General features: G+C 45.9%; 1 protein-coding gene across 3 annotated transcripts in view; it reads right to left on the reverse strand.

Annotated features, from left to right (window-relative positions):
* Positions 1-744: 744 nt before the first annotated feature.
* Positions 745-21,121, reverse strand: part of PIAS1 (protein inhibitor of activated STAT 1) — an 872,437-nt gene continuing 852,060 nt past the window's right edge. For 2 of the 3 annotated variants that reach the window (XM_085644594.1, XM_085644596.1), the window contains exon 14: positions 745-7,192. In XM_085644594.1, the coding sequence (XP_085500720.1) occupies positions 6,896-7,192 (297 nt within the window). In that variant the 3' untranslated portion in view covers positions 745-6,895. The remainder of the gene's footprint in view (positions 7,193-21,121) is intronic. The other variant, XM_085644595.1, reaches the window with a different exon arrangement.

A 21,121-nucleotide genomic window follows, 5' to 3' on the forward strand; every position in this document is an offset into this window, starting at 1 on the left:
AAACATGTGTATCTACAGCACACATGCCTTGAACAAATTGCTTTAAAAGAAAAGGACTAACGGAATGGATTACCTCAAAGTCAGTGCACAAAAACGTCTGACAAACAAAAAGCAAAATATTGAAGCCTACAGAATGTACAAAAAGAGTAGAGGAAAAGTTAGCTTTGTTATGTTGCTCGTGCTTGATAGTTGGTTTGAATTCCTCAGATGTGTTTTATAAGCATGAAGTGACAGATTTCCATTAAAGTCACTGTGGTGTGTAGGAGGGGAGGGTGGAGTGAGTTGAGTGGGGTGAGTCTGAGGGGAGGAAGGGAGAGAAATCGGCATGGATCAGTTCTCAGAAAAGCACTTCAGTTCAGATGCATGACATCATAGATGATTTGGTCATGGGGCCTGAGAACGACCGAGACATAAAACACAGAAAACCACCGCTTCAGTGCGTACTCGTTAGCATACAGGGATGGCTGTTCACACAAGTTGTTTGGTTAAGCATACAGAAACAGGATTCCAGTAGGCAGTAAGGAGGCACACACAGTTAGCTACAATTATTTGTTTTGCTTCAGTGTGACATGGAGAGGGTATGTCTGTGGGAAACCATTTGCTGCAGTCAGAGGTTAATGGGTAGGGGTACGGTGTAGATGGGTCAGCATTTCTTTGGGTGGTTGGAGAGCGAAGAAAATGGCAAAGCCTGTAAAGGAGAGGCGGTCGCGAGTAACATTGCTCAAGCAACCGATGAGACAATCCTTTGCTTTTCTTTTTTATTACGTCTAAAGACTCTACATAAACAGATAATAACATTCAATAGGTAAAACACTTTCAATTCATGTAATAAATATTTTTACTTGTTACTTTTTACAAATTGACATTTTTCTACTGTACATTTTTTAAAAGCCAGTTTACTGGTGTGGCATGCCGCATGGAGACCTTTGAAAGGGAAGGTGTGTTAAGGCAATGAGCTTTAGACATCAGGTTTATGGACTCGGCGGTCATTGGTAGCATTCTTATATACAGTTTGTCCTCCTATAAACAGCAGCAAGATTCAGATGAACCTAGTCAGTCCTTTGCGGTCACAAATCTAATGTTATAAACAAAAGCCACAACATGAATAAAGCCACTTCTGAAGTCACTATAAAATTAGCTCTAAAAACCCTGAAATGTTTAATGCAAATTAAGTATGGGCATTCTTTCAGAAGGTTTGCTCCTCCATGCTGACATGGAACTGAAGCTTTTAAGTGGTACACCACTACAGCATAACAGTGAAATTTGGCTCAGAGCAAACAGAGTAAAAACCTCATAATACTTATAAATAAATTACAATATTTCCAGCTGTTATGTGTGGATTGGGGTTTAATAACTGGCTTTAGTACTGCCAATAATGCCCACAAATAAAACAGCCATGCTTCCTGTGTCCACACTCAAGCTATGGCAGCTCATATTAGCCCACCTTGAACTTAATCACTTTGGAATAAAATGTAAACCTGCAGTCTTCTTCAGAAAGGGATTCCAATTGAAATGAGTACATTGCAATTCAATCCTCAGCGTTTTTTGGTTTGAAACCATATTGTCTACTTGGTGGGAGTCAATCTGTATAAACAGGGTGGTGAAACGTTAACTAATGTTCCACCACACTGTTGAGCTCGGAATATAGGCTAGGGGATATCGAATTCCAAAATCAGGGCATAGAGGTCATTTTGCACAAATAGTTACCCCTAAATATAGTGGTCAAATTCATTATGCGTCACATAGTAACATTCAATGGGATAACTTTGCAACTTTACAAATATTTTTTTACATTTCAAAATCGTGTCTTAATAGATAATCACACAAAAAACGTTGCTCTGTAACTCAGCACATTAAAGTCGACATGTGGCTTCAAAACATTTTGCAGGGTGAAGGCTAATTTTCAGCCAAAATACTGAATACTTCTTCAAGAACAGGTAAGAAACTGGAAGAAGAAAAAAGTGCTTCCATTGGCGGCGACAGCTTTGGTTTGCTGATTATTAAAATAGCTTCAGAAAATCCCCTAATTGAAAAGGGCTGCTTGCAAGAAAAAAAGAATTAAAACTAGGATTGTGCTCAACAGGTAACGTCAATGGCATGGTTAACATAAAATAATCTAGCAATCAGGGCATTGTAACATGGGCAATCTGTGGGCGAACAGGAATACACTTTTCTGTGAAAACTGCACTGCATGTTGTACAGATCATAAAACAGTGCATGGAAGGCATCATTCCGCTTCATAGTAGTGGTTTTCATACATCTAAAAGAATAGCAATGCCTTCAGATAAACAGGATATGGTCCTTCAGCGATGCAGCTGCCATTATCAGCATGGCAAAACTATTTCACTATGATAACATGAGGGAAAGGAGGAAAGAACAAAGTGGGGGTGCGTGTATACCAAGACAGGTGAAAATTCAAACTCTGTAAATGAAAATATCTGAGTGAGAGCAGTGCTGGTTTTAGGGAAAGAAAAGATCAGGCTTGGAGGCCACCAAACATTCACTACAAGCAGCATTTGACTCTAGGCAGCGGTCAGTAGATTGGGCAAAATGTCACTACTGTTAGGGCAAAATAAATTCTTGCACTGGCCCTCAATGAGGATGTATACTGGTTTTTAAGTGTTGCTATAAAAGAGAAAAGTTTTTCTACTTTCATAGCAAACCAGTAAATTCAACCTGCACTGGACAAGCAGGAATAAACTTATTTGTAAACTCGACCCATATCTGTGGGTTGGTGCATAATGCAAAATATATATATACGTTTTATCTGACCTGGAAATACCAACATTCTGAAAAACTGGCTTCTGGTGCTCTAACAAAGACAGGATATCTGAATACACTGCTTTCTGTTTTCACAGTAAATCTGCTAAGATTGAGCAAATAATGAAAACGTAACAGTTCATGTTATGCACATGGTTGATGAGCTGTATGACGGAGGCAGAGTTGTTATGATCACACTAGCACACCTCATTAGATGAACCGTGCATAGTAACTGTGGCAAACTTTTTTACAATTTTAACATCAAGATCCTGCAGAATCCGTATATGTTACTTAACAGAATATATGACCCTAGTTGTTGTTATCAAGTATTTTAACTAAAGCTTTAGTATACTGTACTGAGTTAGCATGCTGAATCTTTACCTAGATAGTAGAAGGAAAACAATGGTAGAGTTATTTTGCATGATTATATAATTTTGGTCTGGTGTAGAAACCAAGATCAGAACTCGGATTCCTGAATAAAGTTGATTAACTTGTCCACCAGCCTCTTTCTTCCATATTGTTCAATTAACTATGTGAACTAAACAAAAAAACATCGTCACTTGACAACCACCTATCAGCTGAAGGAACAGGCTGTGTGAAGTTTGCATGGTGCATAGTTAAGCTGGTGTGTAGGATCTCCTTTTGCACTGCACACAAGGATGAAGCCAGAACACTGCCCTAGTGCCCAGACATGCCTCAAATATAGAGCAAATGTGTCCGAACATACCAAGAACCATGGACTTCTCCATCGGACCCATGTTTCTTCTTTTCTTTCCAGACATCTCCTAACTAGTGCCATCGGAATACAGGTTACTTTGTCGACTTAAAACCTCTAATGTTATGCGAATACCAGATTCATACAATGATACTGTAGGAACCCTATCAGGTTACTTCCTCATCTCTACATTTTTAGACTGGAAATGAAGAGTACAATATGTCTTTAAATGGACTGCAGCTAAGCATGGAGGAATCCCATGTGCAGGCACTCTTGGAAGACAGTATGAGAGTGTAATCAATGCATCTAAATACAGGTTTCCACGAGGTAACAGAAAATCACATGTATGACAAGGGAAAGACGACAAAGCTATTGGCACAAGATAAAGGATGTTTTTACTCTCCAAAAGTGGAGACAGAACGGCTGTTCATCTGCGAATTATATTTTAACAATCGTCTGATTAAACTCAGAATTGTTTGAAGAATTCACATTAACAATTTGCAACATAGCCACGCTGGCAAAAGTTGCCTTTCTATTAGAATGCCAAACGTGCACGAAAACTCAATAACTGCAGCATTTCCTGCACTAAGACTAGAACTCTGCAAAAGTTAACTCACCAGCAACACCCATTAAATGGCCAGTTTTCTGCCTTTACAGTTATTTAGCAGAGCTCCCTCCCAACAAATGTTTGATGCCTCAGTTTCAAGCAGTAATAAGCACCGATTACTAAATGACAACAGGCACCAATTATACAGAACAGTTTTGTATACGAAAAGTGTACGCTTTTTTGACATTGGTTCTTGTTTGACAATGCTACCTACCAACCGCAAATTAGCTATTTGCCCAGATGAAAGGTCATATGACCTCTGACCCTGCAATTTAATTTAAAACAAGTGATTTCGAAGTCCCAATCGCAGGTTCAGATTGTAAATTTAAAAAAATAATGAACAAGTCTTGATTCTGCAAAAAGTTTAAATATATAATTTAAGGGCACTATAATGCCCTTAAATTAGTATCGGGCATACACTGGTCATCTCATTACTAAAACTAAAAAACTATACAATTTCACCAGGAAATTGTGTCAGCATTCAACTTCTTCTCTAAAGTGATTACAGGGATCCCCCTAAAAACAAGTCATTCAATCTGTAGGGGACTGATATTGACAGGTATTCTCTTTTGGTCAAAGTGGGAGACTAGTGAAAACACAAGACTGGCTGCTGAGATGCAACAGAATCCAATATAAAAATAGTGGCGTTTTCTGATATGTGCAGGGATGCAGCTAGCATTAGTGAAGTGGCAACAGGGTTCAGGGCTGAAGGGCCACCTGGACGCCAATTATGTCTTTCACTATCTAACCAGGGACAAATGGGCCAGTTTTCCTTGTTTGCATTAGGACACCTGACACCCTTTTTACACCACTAGAAGTGTTTCGAATAAAGGTAGTGCGTTAGAGTGGGCAGTAGTTTCTGGATTATACATTTAGAATTGCTGCTGGCCGAGTGGCAGTCATTTATCTGTGCCTTCCTCCATTTGAACATTTTTCAGACGCAGAGAGAAAAAATGCTTTGCCTGTTAAAAAAAAATCTAGCTATTTAAATAAAGAAGTGACTAAAAGCAGTCTATATCAGACCCAAAGATCCATTACTAGGATGATTTGAGGAATTTCAAATACAATCGTTCTCTGCAGTGTCTGGCGACAGGTTGCAACATGTAATTTATTTTGAGCAGACTACAATCTACCGGTGAGATTATTCGAAGGAGTAGGCATAACGAATGAGAAAGGATATAACCATGTACTTAAAGTATTTGGGAAAGACTAGTATCATTTCTGAATTGTGGGAAATTATACTTTCTAACATTGTATTGGGGACAATAGGGAAAAGCTCTTTTTCAGAGACTCATGGAGGATAAGCTCTTACAAGTATTTAAGAGTTTATCCCATAACCCTTGGGTAGATGAACATGCATTTAGAGACTACAGTCCTCATCTAGACGAAATGGAAGTAGGATGCCAATGAAGGAAGATAGAAGGCAGAAATGGACGAACCTCTGTTTTGTCATAATTGGTAGAATGCCTTACATCACTGTATCTGATCAGCTTTATATTACAAGCTGCTCAAAAAAGGTATTTCACAGTTTAGATGGCTGTGCAATAAATTTCCTGGAGGGATTTAGTGCCATTGCTAAAAAGCAGGATGCTCGCAACATGTTCACATAAAAACGGATAAAAAGAAGCCAGACTTTATAAACCAACAACCTACAAAGCGCAGACGTAACAATCATTTACCCTCTGGTGTATCTACGCTTACAATACCAGAAGAACGAACAATTAGTTATGAAAGGCTGCGGTTTGAAAAATGTTGATCATAAGTGGCACCAAAATGGCGAGGACTGATGGCCCAATATTGTTTTCAGTTCAGGGCTGATGCCATGAACTGAGCACAAACTTTACAGGGGACTTCTTACCACAAACTTACTTGCTCTGGAGGTTCCAAACTGATATGATTACTTACTGTCTGTTGAAGCAACCCTTTCTAATGTCAAGACTACAGCCACTAGGAAGTTTGTAGACATGATGTACCAATCGTGCAGAGACTGCTTCAGTGTTCTAGAAGGCCCAGCAAGCAAAATAGTTTTCTTGACCCTCACCACCGCTCTACCCGTAAAAAAAATAAAAAAATAAAATCACCTGTTCTGCGACAGTGACTCAGTGCACTTGAATGGAAGCTAGGAGGCATTCAAAGACCACTGCTATCCACTAACTGGACCCTCAGCAAAAAAGTGTTGAAATATGTACTTTATAGCAGATGGAAAATTATAAAGAAATGCATTCAGGTTAGGATCTATCCAAAAAAGATGATGAAAACATGTACAACACAAACATGCTTGTATGGGCGTTATCCATTGAAATCACAGTCAGACCCAGCAAGCAAGGAAAATGCAGAGGGGAATTTGAGAGAAACAGACAGAAAGAGAAATCCTCTATATCATAACACAGTATCCAAGCACTTCCTCCTGAAAGAAAAATCCTACCAGCAGAACGAACTTCATTCTGCGTTTACTGAAAATGGATTGTGAAAAGCATGTGCTGTCCAAAGTGAAGACGCTTGTTTCTTAAGGGATCTTGAACGAAGATGAACACAGAATACTCCAAAATAACCACTAGCAAATGCACAAGAAACAGGGTGGCAGCTGTGGTCTTTTTTTTTGTGTTTTGTTACCAGACAAGCACAGTCTTCGGTTGGTTTATCTACAAAAGTAAAACTGAAAATATAGTTTTTTTGTTCTCTGTACAGGTCTTTTCTTTTTTTGTATCTTTCTTTCCTTTAAAAAACTGGAAAAAGTTTGTTGGAGGTCTGGGGGGCACAAATAATGTTTATTGTCCTATAGAGGTTATCCCTCTGGTTGTACAGAGGAAACCTCAGTCCAAGGAGATGACATCTTGAATGTGATACATTGAAGTGGTGTCCGTGGTGCTGCGGTTAACCACCTGGTGTCCATGGCTCTCCCGCAAGCTGTTGGATGAAACTAAGCTACTATTGCTTCCACTGTTGCTGCCATTGGTAGCGGGGAGGGCAGAGTTCCCGCTGGTGTTAAGTTGGTCCAAGAACATCTGCGAAGAGGAGTAAGGAAAGAACCTTGACGTGTGAAGGAGGTCCTGGTCTTCAGAAGCTGAGGCTGCCGCTGCTGCAGCCGCCAGAAGGGATGTGTTGTAATGCTGGCAGGAAAAATGACAAAGTGAATTAAGCATAATTGTTTAACCTCTTATCGAAGAACACAAAACAGTAATTAAATGTCCCCCGAAATGAGCAGAAACATGCTACTGATCTTTAATACTAGTTTGAATGTTTATATCTGTTTTAAAGAAGAAAATGATACGCATGGTCTTCCCAAACTAAGTTGGGTTCGTCACTGTGCGAGGATCGTTTATTTTTATTTTTTACATTTTAAATGGCAGATAATAGTCTGCAAGGAGTACGTTACTTACCATGTAAGCGTTTATTCATAGCGTGTAGTGCTGCAGATTCATATGCTAGGCATACTCCTGCCATCTAGTGTTTGGGCCGGACTTTGCAAGTTGTTTTTCCTCAGGGAAGTTTTATGATCGGTGTTGCGTGTTCTCTATCCCCTCCTGCGAGGTATTGCGCATGTTCAACAGCTCTTTTGTTAGATAATGTTTTTTTCCCTTTGCCATATAGGAAGTGAGAATATAGTCTGCTAAGTTAGCTTTGCAGTTGAACATGCTGTATTAGTGTGTATATTTGTCACCATTTAATACCTGCAGGGGAGGCGGGAGGGTGCAAGTGAAGGACTAGTGACTTACCTTTGGTAATGCCTTATCATGTAGAGACATTATCTAGCCCAGGATTCCTTACCTTTGAATTTTCCAGGCGTACGACTAGATGCGGAAGATTTTTCTTGGAGCAATACACCTGCGCACAGGTAGACGGGAGTCTGTCAGCTCCGTGGGACGGCGTCTGCGTCGTAGTGATGTCCGTGTCACCTATATAGGCACTACCTTGCCTCGCTGACGTCATTCTTTTCATGACTTTCCATGCCATGAAGTGCACTGACATTGGTGTGTTGTGAACTATAGCCCTGAAAGGAATCCGCCCGGACCCCAAAAATCCGTCAGCAGTGCAGAGAGGATGAGTGGGTCGGTAAAGAATCTGAGGCTAGATCATGTCTCTACCAGATGAACAAGTTACTTACCTTCAGTAACGCTTTTTCTGGTGGATACAGTATCTGCCTGTGGATTCTTCACTGACCCACCCGCCTCCCCATTGTCCACCTTCGCATATCAAAGGAGTTATTGGTTATTTGACATGGTTGTTTCCCTATGGTAATGGATTGCCCTAGAGGGAAAGGAGTAACCACCTTAGAAAGGAAAGCAGCCCTGGTCCTGAGAACCATCTTTTCTACATGAATGGTTAAAAACGGAGGTTTGGAACTAAGAGCCTGTAGCTCACTTACCCTCCTGGCCGAAGTAATAGCGATCAGAAAGACCGTTTTGAAAGAAAGAAGCCTCAACGGACAACTATGAAGAAGCCCATCAAGAAAGTGAGAATAAGATTGAGATCCCACTGAGGCATAATGAAGGGAATGGGAGGAAACATATTGTTAAGGCCCTTAATGAAACTCATAACTGGAGATTTAAATAAAGACGGCTGGTCTGGCAAACAAAGGCAAGCCGAAAAGGCTGACAAATAACCCATTACCGTGGCCATAGCACAACCCTGCTGAGCCAAGGAAAGAGAGAACACAACAGACAAACGGGCCTTTAAAGGATCAATGGACCTCACTCCACACCATTTCACAAATTTTGACCACCTGGAGGAATAAATAGATTTGGTGGAGTGTCTCCTAGAAGATAAAATAACATCCACCACATCTGGAGGGAGAGAGAAAGAACTAAGGTTGCCCCATTCAATCTCCAGGCATTAAGGTGCAGGCTCTGGAGGTGGGGCTGTGGAACCTGCCCCTGAGAGGGAGACAGAGCAGAGGGTGCGAGGAGAGGTGAAGTAGATCTGTGTACCACACCCTTCTTGGCCAATCTGGGGTGATCAAAATAACTTGGACGCGGTCTTGGTGACTCTTCCTCAGAACCAGAGGAATCAAGGGTATGGGAAGAAACGCATAAAGGAGCTGCGAACCCCATTTCAACTGAAATGCGTCCTCCAACGCTCCCTGCATCGGAAACTGCAGAACGACGGGCAGTGTGCGTTCTCGTGAGTGGCAAAGAGGTACAACCGAGGAAATCCCCACATCCTGAAGATGTGATGGACCACCTCCAGATGAAGCCGCCACTCGTGATCAGCCGAGAAGCACAGACAGACTGTCCGCCTGCACATTTAGCACGCCTGACAGATGATTTGCCATAACACAAATCTGATGGTCCTGAGCCCAGGAAAAGAGCCGCACAGCCTCTCTGCAGAGAGGATACCACCCTACTCCTCCCTTTTTGTTTATATACCAAACGCAGTAGTGTTGTCCGTTAGGACCTAAACCAACTGACCGCAAAAGGAGGGAAGAAAGGCCTTGAGAGCCAAATGTATCGCCGGCAATTCCAGCATGTTGATATGAAACAACCTTTCCTCCGGAGACCAAAGGCCTTTGATCTCCAGATCCCCCAGATGAGCACCGCACCCTAGAGTGGAGGCATCCTTGATTACTGTGGCCACCAGTGGAGGAGGTTGAAAGGGTTTTCCTTGAGACAGGTTGCCCTGCACACTCCACCAAGACAGCTCCACTGCAGTGTCTCTGGAGATTCTGACCTTCTCCCCGAGATCTCCACTGTGCTGACACCACTGCCTGCGGAAGCACCACTGGCTAGCCCTCATGTGCAGGCGTGCATGGTTGACCAACAGAATGCAGGAAGCGAACAGATTGAGCAGGCGTAGGACCTTCAGGACCGGAACAACTGCTTCATCGTGAAACAAAGGAATCATCTCTTGAATGTTGAGAATCCTCTGCGGAGGCGGGAAAGCTAGACACACAACCGTGTCCGGTTCTGCCCCTATGAACAGGTTGCGCTGAGAGGGCACCAGGTGAGATTTGTCGAGAAGCCCAAGTCGAACAACAGCCGTGCTGTCATGTGCAGATGATGAAGCACCATCTTCGGGGACTTTGCTTTGAGCAGCCAGTCGTCCAGATAGGGGAAAACAGGAATCCCCGACTTGCTGAGATGAGCTGCCACCACCGCCATCACCTTTGTTAAGACTCGAGGCGCGGAAGTAAGACCGAACGGAAGGACTGGAAACTGGTAGTGCTGAGACCCCACCGTAAAACGGCGATACTTCCTGTGCGACTTCAGGATGGGAATGTGAAAATATGCATCCTGCAAGTTGATCAACACCATCCAGTCCTCTTGTTGCAGCGCCTGAAGAAACTGAGCTAGGGTCAACATCTTGAATTTCTCCTGTTTGAGGTAAAAATTCAAGACCCTGAGGTCCAGGATAGGCCTTAATCTGCCATCATTCTTGGGAATCAGGAAATACCGGGAGTAGCATCCCTGACCCCTTTGCTGCTCCGGAACCACCTCTATTGAACCTTTCTGGAATAAGGCAACAACCTCCTGCTGCAGAAGCAACAAATGGTCCTCTAAACACCAGCCCTGGCGAGGAGGGTAAGGAGGAGGAAACTCCCAGGAGGGACGGGCGTACCCATTTTCCGCAAGATTCAAAACCCAAAGGTCTGAAGTGATAGATTTCCGTCTTGAAGAAAATGGGGCACCGACCCCCTACAAGACCAGCATGCCCCAAGATGGGGTATCTAGAGCTGCTTTCCTGTGGCACCAGTGGCAGGGGCAGGAGAGGAAGAAAAGGAGGAGATTAGACGGGATGCACCTCGCAGACGACCTCCGTCCTGTCCTCCAAGATCTGTACAGAGGATTCTGCTGCTGAGGCTGCTGTTGGCCACGAAAGGAAGCTGCCTTACCAAAACCACGGTATCTTACATCCAAAAACCCCTGGTTTGAGACTGAAGACCCAAAGATTGTGCAGTGGCTCTCCTGTTTTAAAACCTCTGCAACGCAGAATGGCCTTTTCTCCAAAAAGCTTGGACCCATCGAACGGAAGATCGAGGAGAGTAGCTTGCACATTTGGTGAAAATCCAAAAGACCTGAGCCAGGCATGCCTCCTGGTGGCAAGAGGAACCCATCGCCGTGGCCACCGAATCAGCAGTATCCAGACCAGATTGGATTACTTGACGAGCTGCAGCCTGCGTATCCGCCAGCACTTCTAAAAAGGAGCCACGATCACCATCCGGTACCTTGGGAGCCAACTGCTTGGCCGAATCCATTAGGGCATGAATTTACCTCCCCAACAAGCACATAGCATTGGTGGACTTCAAAGCCGTACTGGAGGAAGAGAAGACTTTCTTGGCCGTCTGCTCCAATTTTTTTAGAGTCTTTATCTGCAGGAGCCTGAGGAAAAGATACCGTCGACTGCTTAGAACAGGAAGTCCGCACTACTAAAATTTCCGGAGAAGGATGAGCAGAAAGAAAAGCAGGATCACCAGGAGCATGCCTGTACCTCCTTGCCACAGACCTTGAAACCGCAGGACCAGAAATGGGCTTCCGCCACACCTCAAGAATTGGTTCAGTCAGAGCCTCATTAAAAGGCAAAAGAGGCTCAACCACAGACGATGGGGAATGTAGAACTTCCGTAAGAATATTTGGCATGAACTCATCAGTGGGCAATTGAAGGTCTAAAAGTTCAGCAGCCTTCCTAATCACAGCATAAGGTACCACTTCATGAGAAGGAGAGGCCTTTGGTGATGAAAGTTCCCACTCCGGAGAAGTGTCTAGACCACTTGCCTCCTGAAGGCCCTCAAACTCATCAACAGTCTGATCAATTTCACCTTCCTCAGCCTCCTCCAGCTGAAATTCTTCCTCTTCCAACAGCCTCTGGACCTCTCTTCTTGACCGCAACTTCGGGACCGGCATCGGCGGCGCCAAGCGTGGCGTCGATGGAAGAGCCTCCGATGAAGGCATCGAAGTCAAGAGGAAGAAGGTCGACCGGATGGTACTGGAGAGTGAGAAAACTGCGTTGAGAACCTCGGAGCCTGAAACTGCCAAGACGGCACCGTAGGCATAAAGGACACGAAGGGTGCCTGAGCATATTGCTGAGGAACGCCCAAATTGAATGCAAGCAGACCGGTAGAATAAGCTGCTCTGGCAAACATGCCATACCTCACATTAAGAAAATGCGAAGGATTCGACCCAGGTCCAGGAAAGGGTGGTATAGGAGCGGAGTCTGAATCCACTCGAGGCCGAGTAGGCGTCTGGGCCGTCCAACCCAAAACAGGTGAGGACGCAGGCAATGGAGAAGACCCCCTAGGATCCTGAGAATCTCTCGGTGCCGGAGACAACCTTGGCGCCGGAGAACCCCTCGGCGTCAGTGACTGCGCCAGAGAACTCCTCAGCGTCGTAGAGTGAGCCGGAGTCCCTTGAGAAGGTGAGATGGAGTCTTTAACACGATGTCGCGAAGCCGGAGACGGCGGCCTCAAAACTCTTATTCTTCGATGAACGACGTCGGGAATCATGCCTTCTCTTCTACTTATGTTTTCTCGACTTTGAAGTATGCGAAGTTGATGACTTCGATTTTGAGTTTGACCTCTTCGGCCCCTCTTCTCCGTGCTCGCCTTCTCCATAAAAAGCTTAGCCTCACGCTCCTTCAAAGCCTTCGGATTCATCTTCCGACAACTGGAGCAGCCTCCGACATCGTGGTCAGAAGAAAGACACCACAAACAGTCTTCATGGGGGTCAGTGATAGACATATGACCCCCACACTCTCTGCAGGGCTTGAAACCAGACTTCTTCGATGTCGCCATAGCACTGCTACACTAAAGGAAGCAGTAGATAAAGTAACGATTGAAGAAAATGGAGAGTCCCAGAAAACTGCTACGTGTCGACTGCGTGGAAAAAAGGGAACTGACGTGAGCACGCATGTGGAAACTGGCTCTATATATACTACACCAAAATGAGGTATAGTGTGTATAGAGCCCAAGTGACCCTGGAGTTAGGCAGAGGTTAATGTTAGATAGAACCTTACTCTCCATTTGTGGTAGAGTGGTCGAGCTGTAAGGCAGTATCAGAGGATAGTGTTAAGCATTTGATGTACACACTCAGTCAGCAAATGAATTCACACACTCAATAACTGAACTCAAGGCCAATTGTGTTTGTATAAAAATATATACTGTTTTATTTTTAGAACCAAGCAAGCCTGGCACAGGTAATCTTTAAATACTTGTCAGTAATAAGTTACTGGATATAGGACAATCTGAAAATGCAATAGAACTTGCACTTTGTTTGATTTACAGGGGATGGAGCAGGTTGCAACACTTAGCAAATACAGTACATTGAAATGAATAGGCTTTTTCAGAAAATTACAGGTAAGTTTCTTTTTACGTTACTTTTCTAACTCAGTGCTGGATACCTAGATTCAGCACTGGGACATTTCCTGTAAACTGGTAAGTAATTATGGCATGATTTTTAAAGAATATCTTTAGATTTCAAAACTCCACTCTTAGAAACTTTTTGAAAGAAAATTGTCAATGTTAACATATGGAGGGAAAACAGGTTATCGGTTTGTAGGTAAGTAATCGACTGTGGGAGTTAAGGCTCTGGGGTTAGACTCAGGGGTCCCCCAGGGTCAGTGATGCACTTTTGTTTCACCCTCAGCGGCATTAGTGCGGCCGGGGCAGAGTGTTGAGGCCCAATGTTATCCAATGGAGGATAGGGGGCCTCCGGTTGGTGGCTACTGGCAAGCAGGCCACGGGGCTGTGGGAGCAAAGCTCTTAGGGTTTAGGTCAGGGCAAATAGGGAACCAAATTAGCACCAAAGGTGCACCCTCAGTGGCACTAGGGCGGATGGGTGCAGGGTGCTGTTTTGAGGTCGGGTGTCCAGTTGTTTTCAATGGAGAACCTCCGGTTTGCAAAAGCGCTGCAGGCAGGGAGACGAAAAACTTCTGGGTCCGACCACCACTTCGAGAAGTAAGTTGGGAAGTTAAGGGTTGGTTAGGCACCGTTGGTTTGGGCACACAAGGCTGTGGGGCGTCTGGTGCAGGGGTGCCTTTTGGGGTCAGATCTTCTTACCACCTCCGGGTCGCTGTCAGGGGGGCCTTCTGGATTTAGGCTGCAGGCATCAGCTGGAGGCAGGTCAGGGGTCGCCGGATCTCGGGTCAGGATCGCCGGGGGAACCTCCTAGTTGTGTTTTTCCACTCTAGTTCAGGCCGGGTTCGGCGGGTGCAGAGTGGGCTGGATTCGCTGGATCCGGCCGGAGCCAGAAGCTGCAGTTTGAACAAATCCGGTGTTCACGGGAGAAGCAGCCTTGGAAATGAAGGCAGACAGGTCCTCCGAGGTTTCCGCGGTTGATGGCTGCAGGATACACCGAGATTTCGCAGGAGCAGGTTCGAGAGGAGACACGGCGGTAGGGCTGGGGCCAAGTCAGTGGGCGTCGTCCTCTTGTTAGCTGGCTGCATGGCTGTTCGGTCCTTCTTTTCTTCTTCTTGTCAGGCTGGATCTGAGGAAGCAAGGTTCAGGGTGCCACCTAATCACTAAATTTAGGGGTGTTACAGGTAGGTAAAGGGCAGGGACCAATGGGTCCCTTCCCTGGGGTGGGTGCACCCCCATTTCTGCCACTCTTCAGTGAGAGGGGGCCAGGAGCCTGTCCCTGGATGGCTGGATCACCCCATCCTCAAGATGGCGGGGACTCAAGGATGTGCTTCACCTCGCCTCCCCCACCTTAGGGGTGGAGTTGGCAGAGGTGGGCCCACCTCTTTCCCTCTCTTGTTTTTCCCACCGGTTCTCCCGCCCAAAGTGGGGGGTAGAACCAGTGGGGACCAGTTGCAGAAAGCAGCAAATGGTCTGGGGAAGCTCACAAAGGCGGAATGCCTTTGAAGCTTCCCCTTCGTGAACCCTGCCCATCCTGGGAGAGGAGGCTTGGCACCTCGTCCCAGGATGTGCATTGTTTCAGGCCCCTGAGAGCAGCAGGCTCTTGACCCAGGGGTCCAGAAACATGTCTGTTTGTGGCAGTATAAACAGCCACTCAGTCAGGTCACTAGAAGTTGGTCGAGATTCAGGGGGCATCTCTATGCCCTCTGTTGTGCATTTTACATTAAATCCCACACTGGCATCAGTGTGGGTTTAATGTGCTGAGAAGTTTGATACCAAACTTCCCAGTCTTCAGTGTAGCCATTATGGTGTTGTGGAGTTCGTAATGACAAACTCCCAGCACCATATACTCTTAATGGCAGCACTGCACTTACAGTGCCCAGGAATGGACTTGAGCACTGTAGGGGTCCATGGCTCATGCACCTGTACTCTCACCATTGGCATAGGGCACCCAGCTAGAGGGGTGACTGATGTATGCCAGGGCTGTGGTTTGTGGGCATGGCACACATGGATGTGTGCCATGTTGACTCCACTTTGTTCTGCACCAAGACATGCAGACTGCAAAGGCAGTGTGTGTGTGTGTGTCAGGGTACAGGACCTCTAAGGGTGGCACAATAAGTGCTGCAGCCCTTAGAGGCCTTCTCTGGTCACAGTGCCCTGGGTACCTGTAGTACCATTTGCCAGGGGCTGACATGTGGCCAGAGATGCCAATTGGGTTTAGGCTTCAATGCTGTTTTAGGGAAGGAACATAGGCCCGGGTACCTGATTAGCAGGAGCCCAGGGCACATTCAGTCAAAGAACATGAGCAATTCAGCGAAAAGTGGTGGCGTACCATGCAAGAAAGAGGGCACTTTGACACGCCGACGAGGTCTACTTGTGGCTCTGGTGACGTCATACGGAGTCATGAGCAGAGCCGTGCCATTGTGACGTCCTCGTTGACGTGGGAGAGCTAGAAAAAAGTTTCCGTAGAACGTTGGCGCAGGAGTAATTTAAAAGGTGAGGAATCCACAGGCAGATGTATCCATCCGAAAAGGTATTACCGAAGGTAAGTAACTTGTCCATCTGATGGAGACATCTAGCCGCAGATTCCTTACCTCTGAATAGATAGCTTCATAAGAATGTATAATTGTATGCTCCTTTTTAGGACTCGCTGAGCCAGCGCGCATGCGCTGCTCGGAGGCCATTTAGTATACAGGTTTTCAAAGTGCTACCCAGGCCTAAAGCTTGAGTGCACGATCACCTGCACAGCTGCTGCTCGCACTCCCTCCTCCCTTTTCGTCAGCTTTAATCAGGCTCCTCTGCTGCTGGCATTCCCCCCTCCCTTCTCATCACCTCAGCTTGCACTCACCCATCCTTTCTCCCCTTTCGGCCGCTTTGATGTGCTCAGTGAGCCGCACGGCCAATGCTTGTTTGCATGTGGATTTTCTCTCGAACACCCCTGTCCTTTCCGTAAAAGCTTCCTAATGACATCTTACAATTTGTTGCAATTAAGAAAAAAAAACAACGGTCATCTAGATTCAAATTCGCAAGTATAATGGTTTTTAAATCCAACCGGGAGAAAAATGGTGCATCTATTTTGTCCATTCAAGGAAACGGGGAATACTCTGACAATTCCATTGGTTCCCAAAATATACCAGATTGCTTCCCAATTGTCTCTGGCCTTTAACTTTTGCCTTATAACATGCACATATTTGTACTCACCTTTTATTTAACTGGGAAAGAAATGACAGTACCTTACTGTCGGAAGTATATCTTATTTACCAGCCTCGGAAATGTGTAGCTGCAGAGTTACAATTACTCGCTAGTGGTTTGAATGCAGACATCTCTGCTTAACTCACCAAATCGAATGAAACTACAATCACAACCACACACAATAACACAAACACCCAACCACACACACACAATAACACAAACGCACAACCACAACACACACAACCACACACACAACTACACACACAACCATAACACAACCACACCCACACACAAGCAAACACATAACCACACACACAACCACACACACAACCACACACACAACCACACACACAACCACACACACAACCACACACACAACCACACACACAACCACACACACAACCACACACACAACCACACACACAACCACACACACAACCACACACACAACCACACACACAACCACACACACAACCACACACACAACCACACACACAACCACACACACAACCCACAACCACACACCCACAATGTAAATGTAAATTGATACTTGTATAGAGCACTACTCACCCGCAAGGGTCTCAAGGCGCTTGTACGAATACCGCTGTGGAACCCATCCTGGCTTTCCCTGTGAGGCGTCCACTCCTGGGCACCCCCAAGGTGGAGGCCAGGCATCCTTAGCGTTGTGGGGGCCGTTGTGGAGATTAAGCAAGCTATTGCCCAGAGTTGCAGAGTGGGACTCCATGATTGGAATGGCACCGAGGCAAGAATTATCAGGTCCGTGGAATTTTTGAGCCCAAGACCCACCGAGGCGGGGAATTGCACCCTGGTCCCGGGCTAGACCTCTGCATCAGGGTCTGCCGCTCTAATCATTGAGCCACACTTCTCCACATTGAGCCACACTTCTCCACAATCACACACAACCACACACACACCACCACACACAACCACAACTACACACAAACAACCACAACACACACCCACACAACCACACACTCACTAACACAAACGCACATCCACACACACAACCACAACTACACACGCACACACAACCACACACAAAAACACAACCACACACACACAACACCACAACCATAACCACAAGCACACACAACCAAAACCACACACACAAACCAACCACACAACCACACACACCACCACAAACACACCACAACTACACACACAACCACAACTACACACACAGAACCACAACCACAAACACACAGAACCACACACACACAAAACTACACACACATAACACAAACGCACATCCACACACACACAAACACAGCCACAATACACAACCACCACAACCACACACAGAGAGAACCACACACACACAACCACAACAACCACACAGCCACACACATCCACACACGCACACAACCACACACGCACACAACCACACACGCACACAACCACACACGCACACAACCACACACGCACAACCAAAAACAGTTTTTTGGGCTGTCAGCATAAATACGCTGTCACCAAACACTATGAACACCTCGGGAAAGTTTGGGAAGTCACCCCAAACTTTGAAACCACTTGCTGTTGCAGAGTGTGTGCTGTACACATGGCAATACCTTGACACAGCGGACTGTTGCAAGGAATGCTTTGAGCCTCGGAGGCTGACAGACCTCAGTCTGTGCATTAGTTCACCCTGTCTTGGCGCTGCATGAAAACAGGGTGCCCACTGTCCAGCATGAAGTGAGACATTGTGATTGGGGCTGGAGATGCTATTTAGCAATCTGCCTAGAACATTGTGTTTCATTTATGGCATCAAACAAAGGAGCACTGGCAACGCTGATAAAATGGATTTCATTTTGAGTAGTGACTACAACTTTTAAAAAGCCTGCAGTACTGAAACAAGCATTTGCAATGCAATAGGTCTCGCATTTGCAAAAGTTTAAGCTATTGGCATTGTTCATGACAATGCCTTTTTTAAATCTATTTTATAAAACAAACAAAAATAAATGCCATTATCATTTTCAATGCCAATAGCTAGTGTTGCATTATTATTAACAATGCCAACTGCTCACACTTTTATAATGCGAGACCTATTGCATTGCAAATGCTTGTTAGTATTTGATTCTGAATAGATAACGCAGCAATACCATCACTGTGGGATTGATTGCGGACAAGTTTATACGAGAAACTCCTGCAGGACAGAGTGGCAAATAAGGCCGTCCCTGTGAACAGGCAATAGGGCTTGGTAAATGTGTGCAGGGATGCTCCCGCTGCGGCCTGATAAATGTCCAGGACTGGAACTCCACATTGCAAAGCCGTGATCGCAGCCTCCGCTCTGGTGAAATGAGCTCCTTCAGCAGCCTGCTTTTTCGCCAGAGCGTAGCAAATTTTGATAAGGAGGATGACCCATTGTGAGAGTCATCTTCTGCACCACATGGTCTTTCTTTGCTCCCAAATACTCCACAAAGAGCTGATCGACCACCAGAATTATTTAGTGCTGTCGAAAAAAGGGAGAAAAAAACGCTCTTTTCGAATCCAGATGATGGTATCGCTCCTTATTCTTTTAGAGGGTTGTGGAGGAGCAGAGAAAGTGGGCAAGATTGCCCCTCATGGAAGGGTGTTACCACTTTCGGTAGGAAATAGGCCATAGTGCGAAACACCAACTTGTCAGGGAATATTATCAGGTAAGGAGGCTTGGATGACAAAGCCTGCAATTCGCTAACCTGCCTGGAAGATGTGATTGCCACTAGAAAGGCTGTCTTGATAGTCCGCCGGAGGGGACAGTTGTGCAAAGGTTCAAATGGAGCTCACAGTAGGAAGGTGAGAATCAAATTAAGGTACCACTGAGGCATAATGAAAGGGGAAGGTGGAACATATTTACAAGGCCTTTGAAAAATCTATTTACAGTGCAAGATGTAAATAGAGGATTGGTATGGCAGTCGTAGAAAGGCAAACAGGGCAGAAAGGTCCCCTTTCAAAGTGCCCAGAGCCCTGCTGGGCAAAGGTGAAAATAAAAAGTAAAATATCAGAGAGGGAAGTAGAAAGAGGGTCAATCGACTTTTCTGTACAGTATATTACAAATCTGTAACATCGGAGGCGCACACCAATTTGGTAGAGGGAAGCCTGGCAGCCAGAATAATATTACAGATTTCGAAAGGAAGGGCGAATGTTGTCAACTGTCACAGCTCAATCTCCATACAAGAAGGCGTAGAGTTGACAGGTTCGGGTGGAGTACACTTTCCAGCTGCTGAAACAGAAGATCCTCCCAAAGGGCAAGCCTGATTGGAGGATCGATGCTCAGTTGGAGAAGCTTGGGATACCAGATTCTCTGTGCCCAGTCTGGGACCACAAGGATGACTTGAGCCTGGTCGGTCTTGATCTTCTTGAAAACTTTGGGCATGAGCGGAAAGGGTGGAAAGGTGTACCGGAGGATTGAAATACACTCGAGACAAAAAGCATCTTGGAGCGAGAGCCGCCTTGGAAACTCCGGTACGCAAAACTGTTTACATTTCGCATTCTCGGCAGAGGCAAACCGATCTAACCAGGGCACTCTCCACTGTCGAGAGATATGGCCTGGTGTTCCAGCCAAGTCAAATCCCTCCACAACATCGTACCCAAATACCTCAACGAGCAAATATCCTTCCACGTACCGAAGAGGAACCTCTGTTCCGCCGACCTTGCCTTGGCAGAGGTCCCCCGCATCTGCAGAAACAAAACCGGCAGGAGAGCTTTCTCCTACATCGCAGCCAAAACCTGGAACGAGCTCCCTGAGAACATCAGATGCTCCCCGACCCTGCACTCGTTCAGGAAGGACCACAAGACCTGGCTCTTCGACTGATCCGGAACCCCCTCCCCCCACGAGCGCCTTGAGACCCTCACGGGTGAGTAGCGTGCTTTACAAACCCCCTGATTGATTGAAGAGATGCAGAGACTCTTCACAAAGGATCCACGACTCCACCCCGCCGTGTATATTCCACTACCACATGGCGATGGAGCGGTCTGAACATTTGAACTAGCCTCCCCTTCATGGAAGGAAGGAAGGAAGGCTTTTAATGCCAAAGAACGCGCTTGGAGCTCCAGCAGGTTGATGTAGAGTCCGGATTCCACTGGAGACAAGATTCCTCCGATCTTCACCTCTGCAAGGTGGCCGCCCCATCCCAGGAGTGAGGCATCTGTCCCTACGGTGAGATCTGGTTGGGGAAGGGAGAGGGGTCTGCCTTTGACCCCGTCCCGGTTTGTCAGCCACCACTGTAAATCCTGTGCAGTTTCCTCCGAGATCTGGACGCCTACTGGAACTTCAGGTCTCACTGCAGAGCCTGCATCTGGTGCGTGTCACTATCAGGATACATGAAGCCATGAGACCCAGCAACCTCAGAATCATTCTCAGCGAAATCCAAGATTGAGGCTGAAACATCGTTATCATAGACTGAATATCCTGGAGTCGTCGCTCAGGGGATAGACCCGAAACTGCACAGTGTACAGAACACCTCCAATGAAAGGGAGCGTCTAAGAGATAGTCAGGTGAGACTTCGGCACATTGATAGTGAACCCCAGCAAGTGCAAGAGGTCCGCAGTAGACTGGAGGTGGGAA

Source organism: Triturus cristatus, chromosome 3_1 (genome assembly GCF_964204655.1).
Source record: "Triturus cristatus chromosome 3_1, aTriCri1.1, whole genome shotgun sequence".
NCBI lineage: Eukaryota > Metazoa > Chordata > Amphibia > Caudata > Salamandridae > Triturus > Triturus cristatus.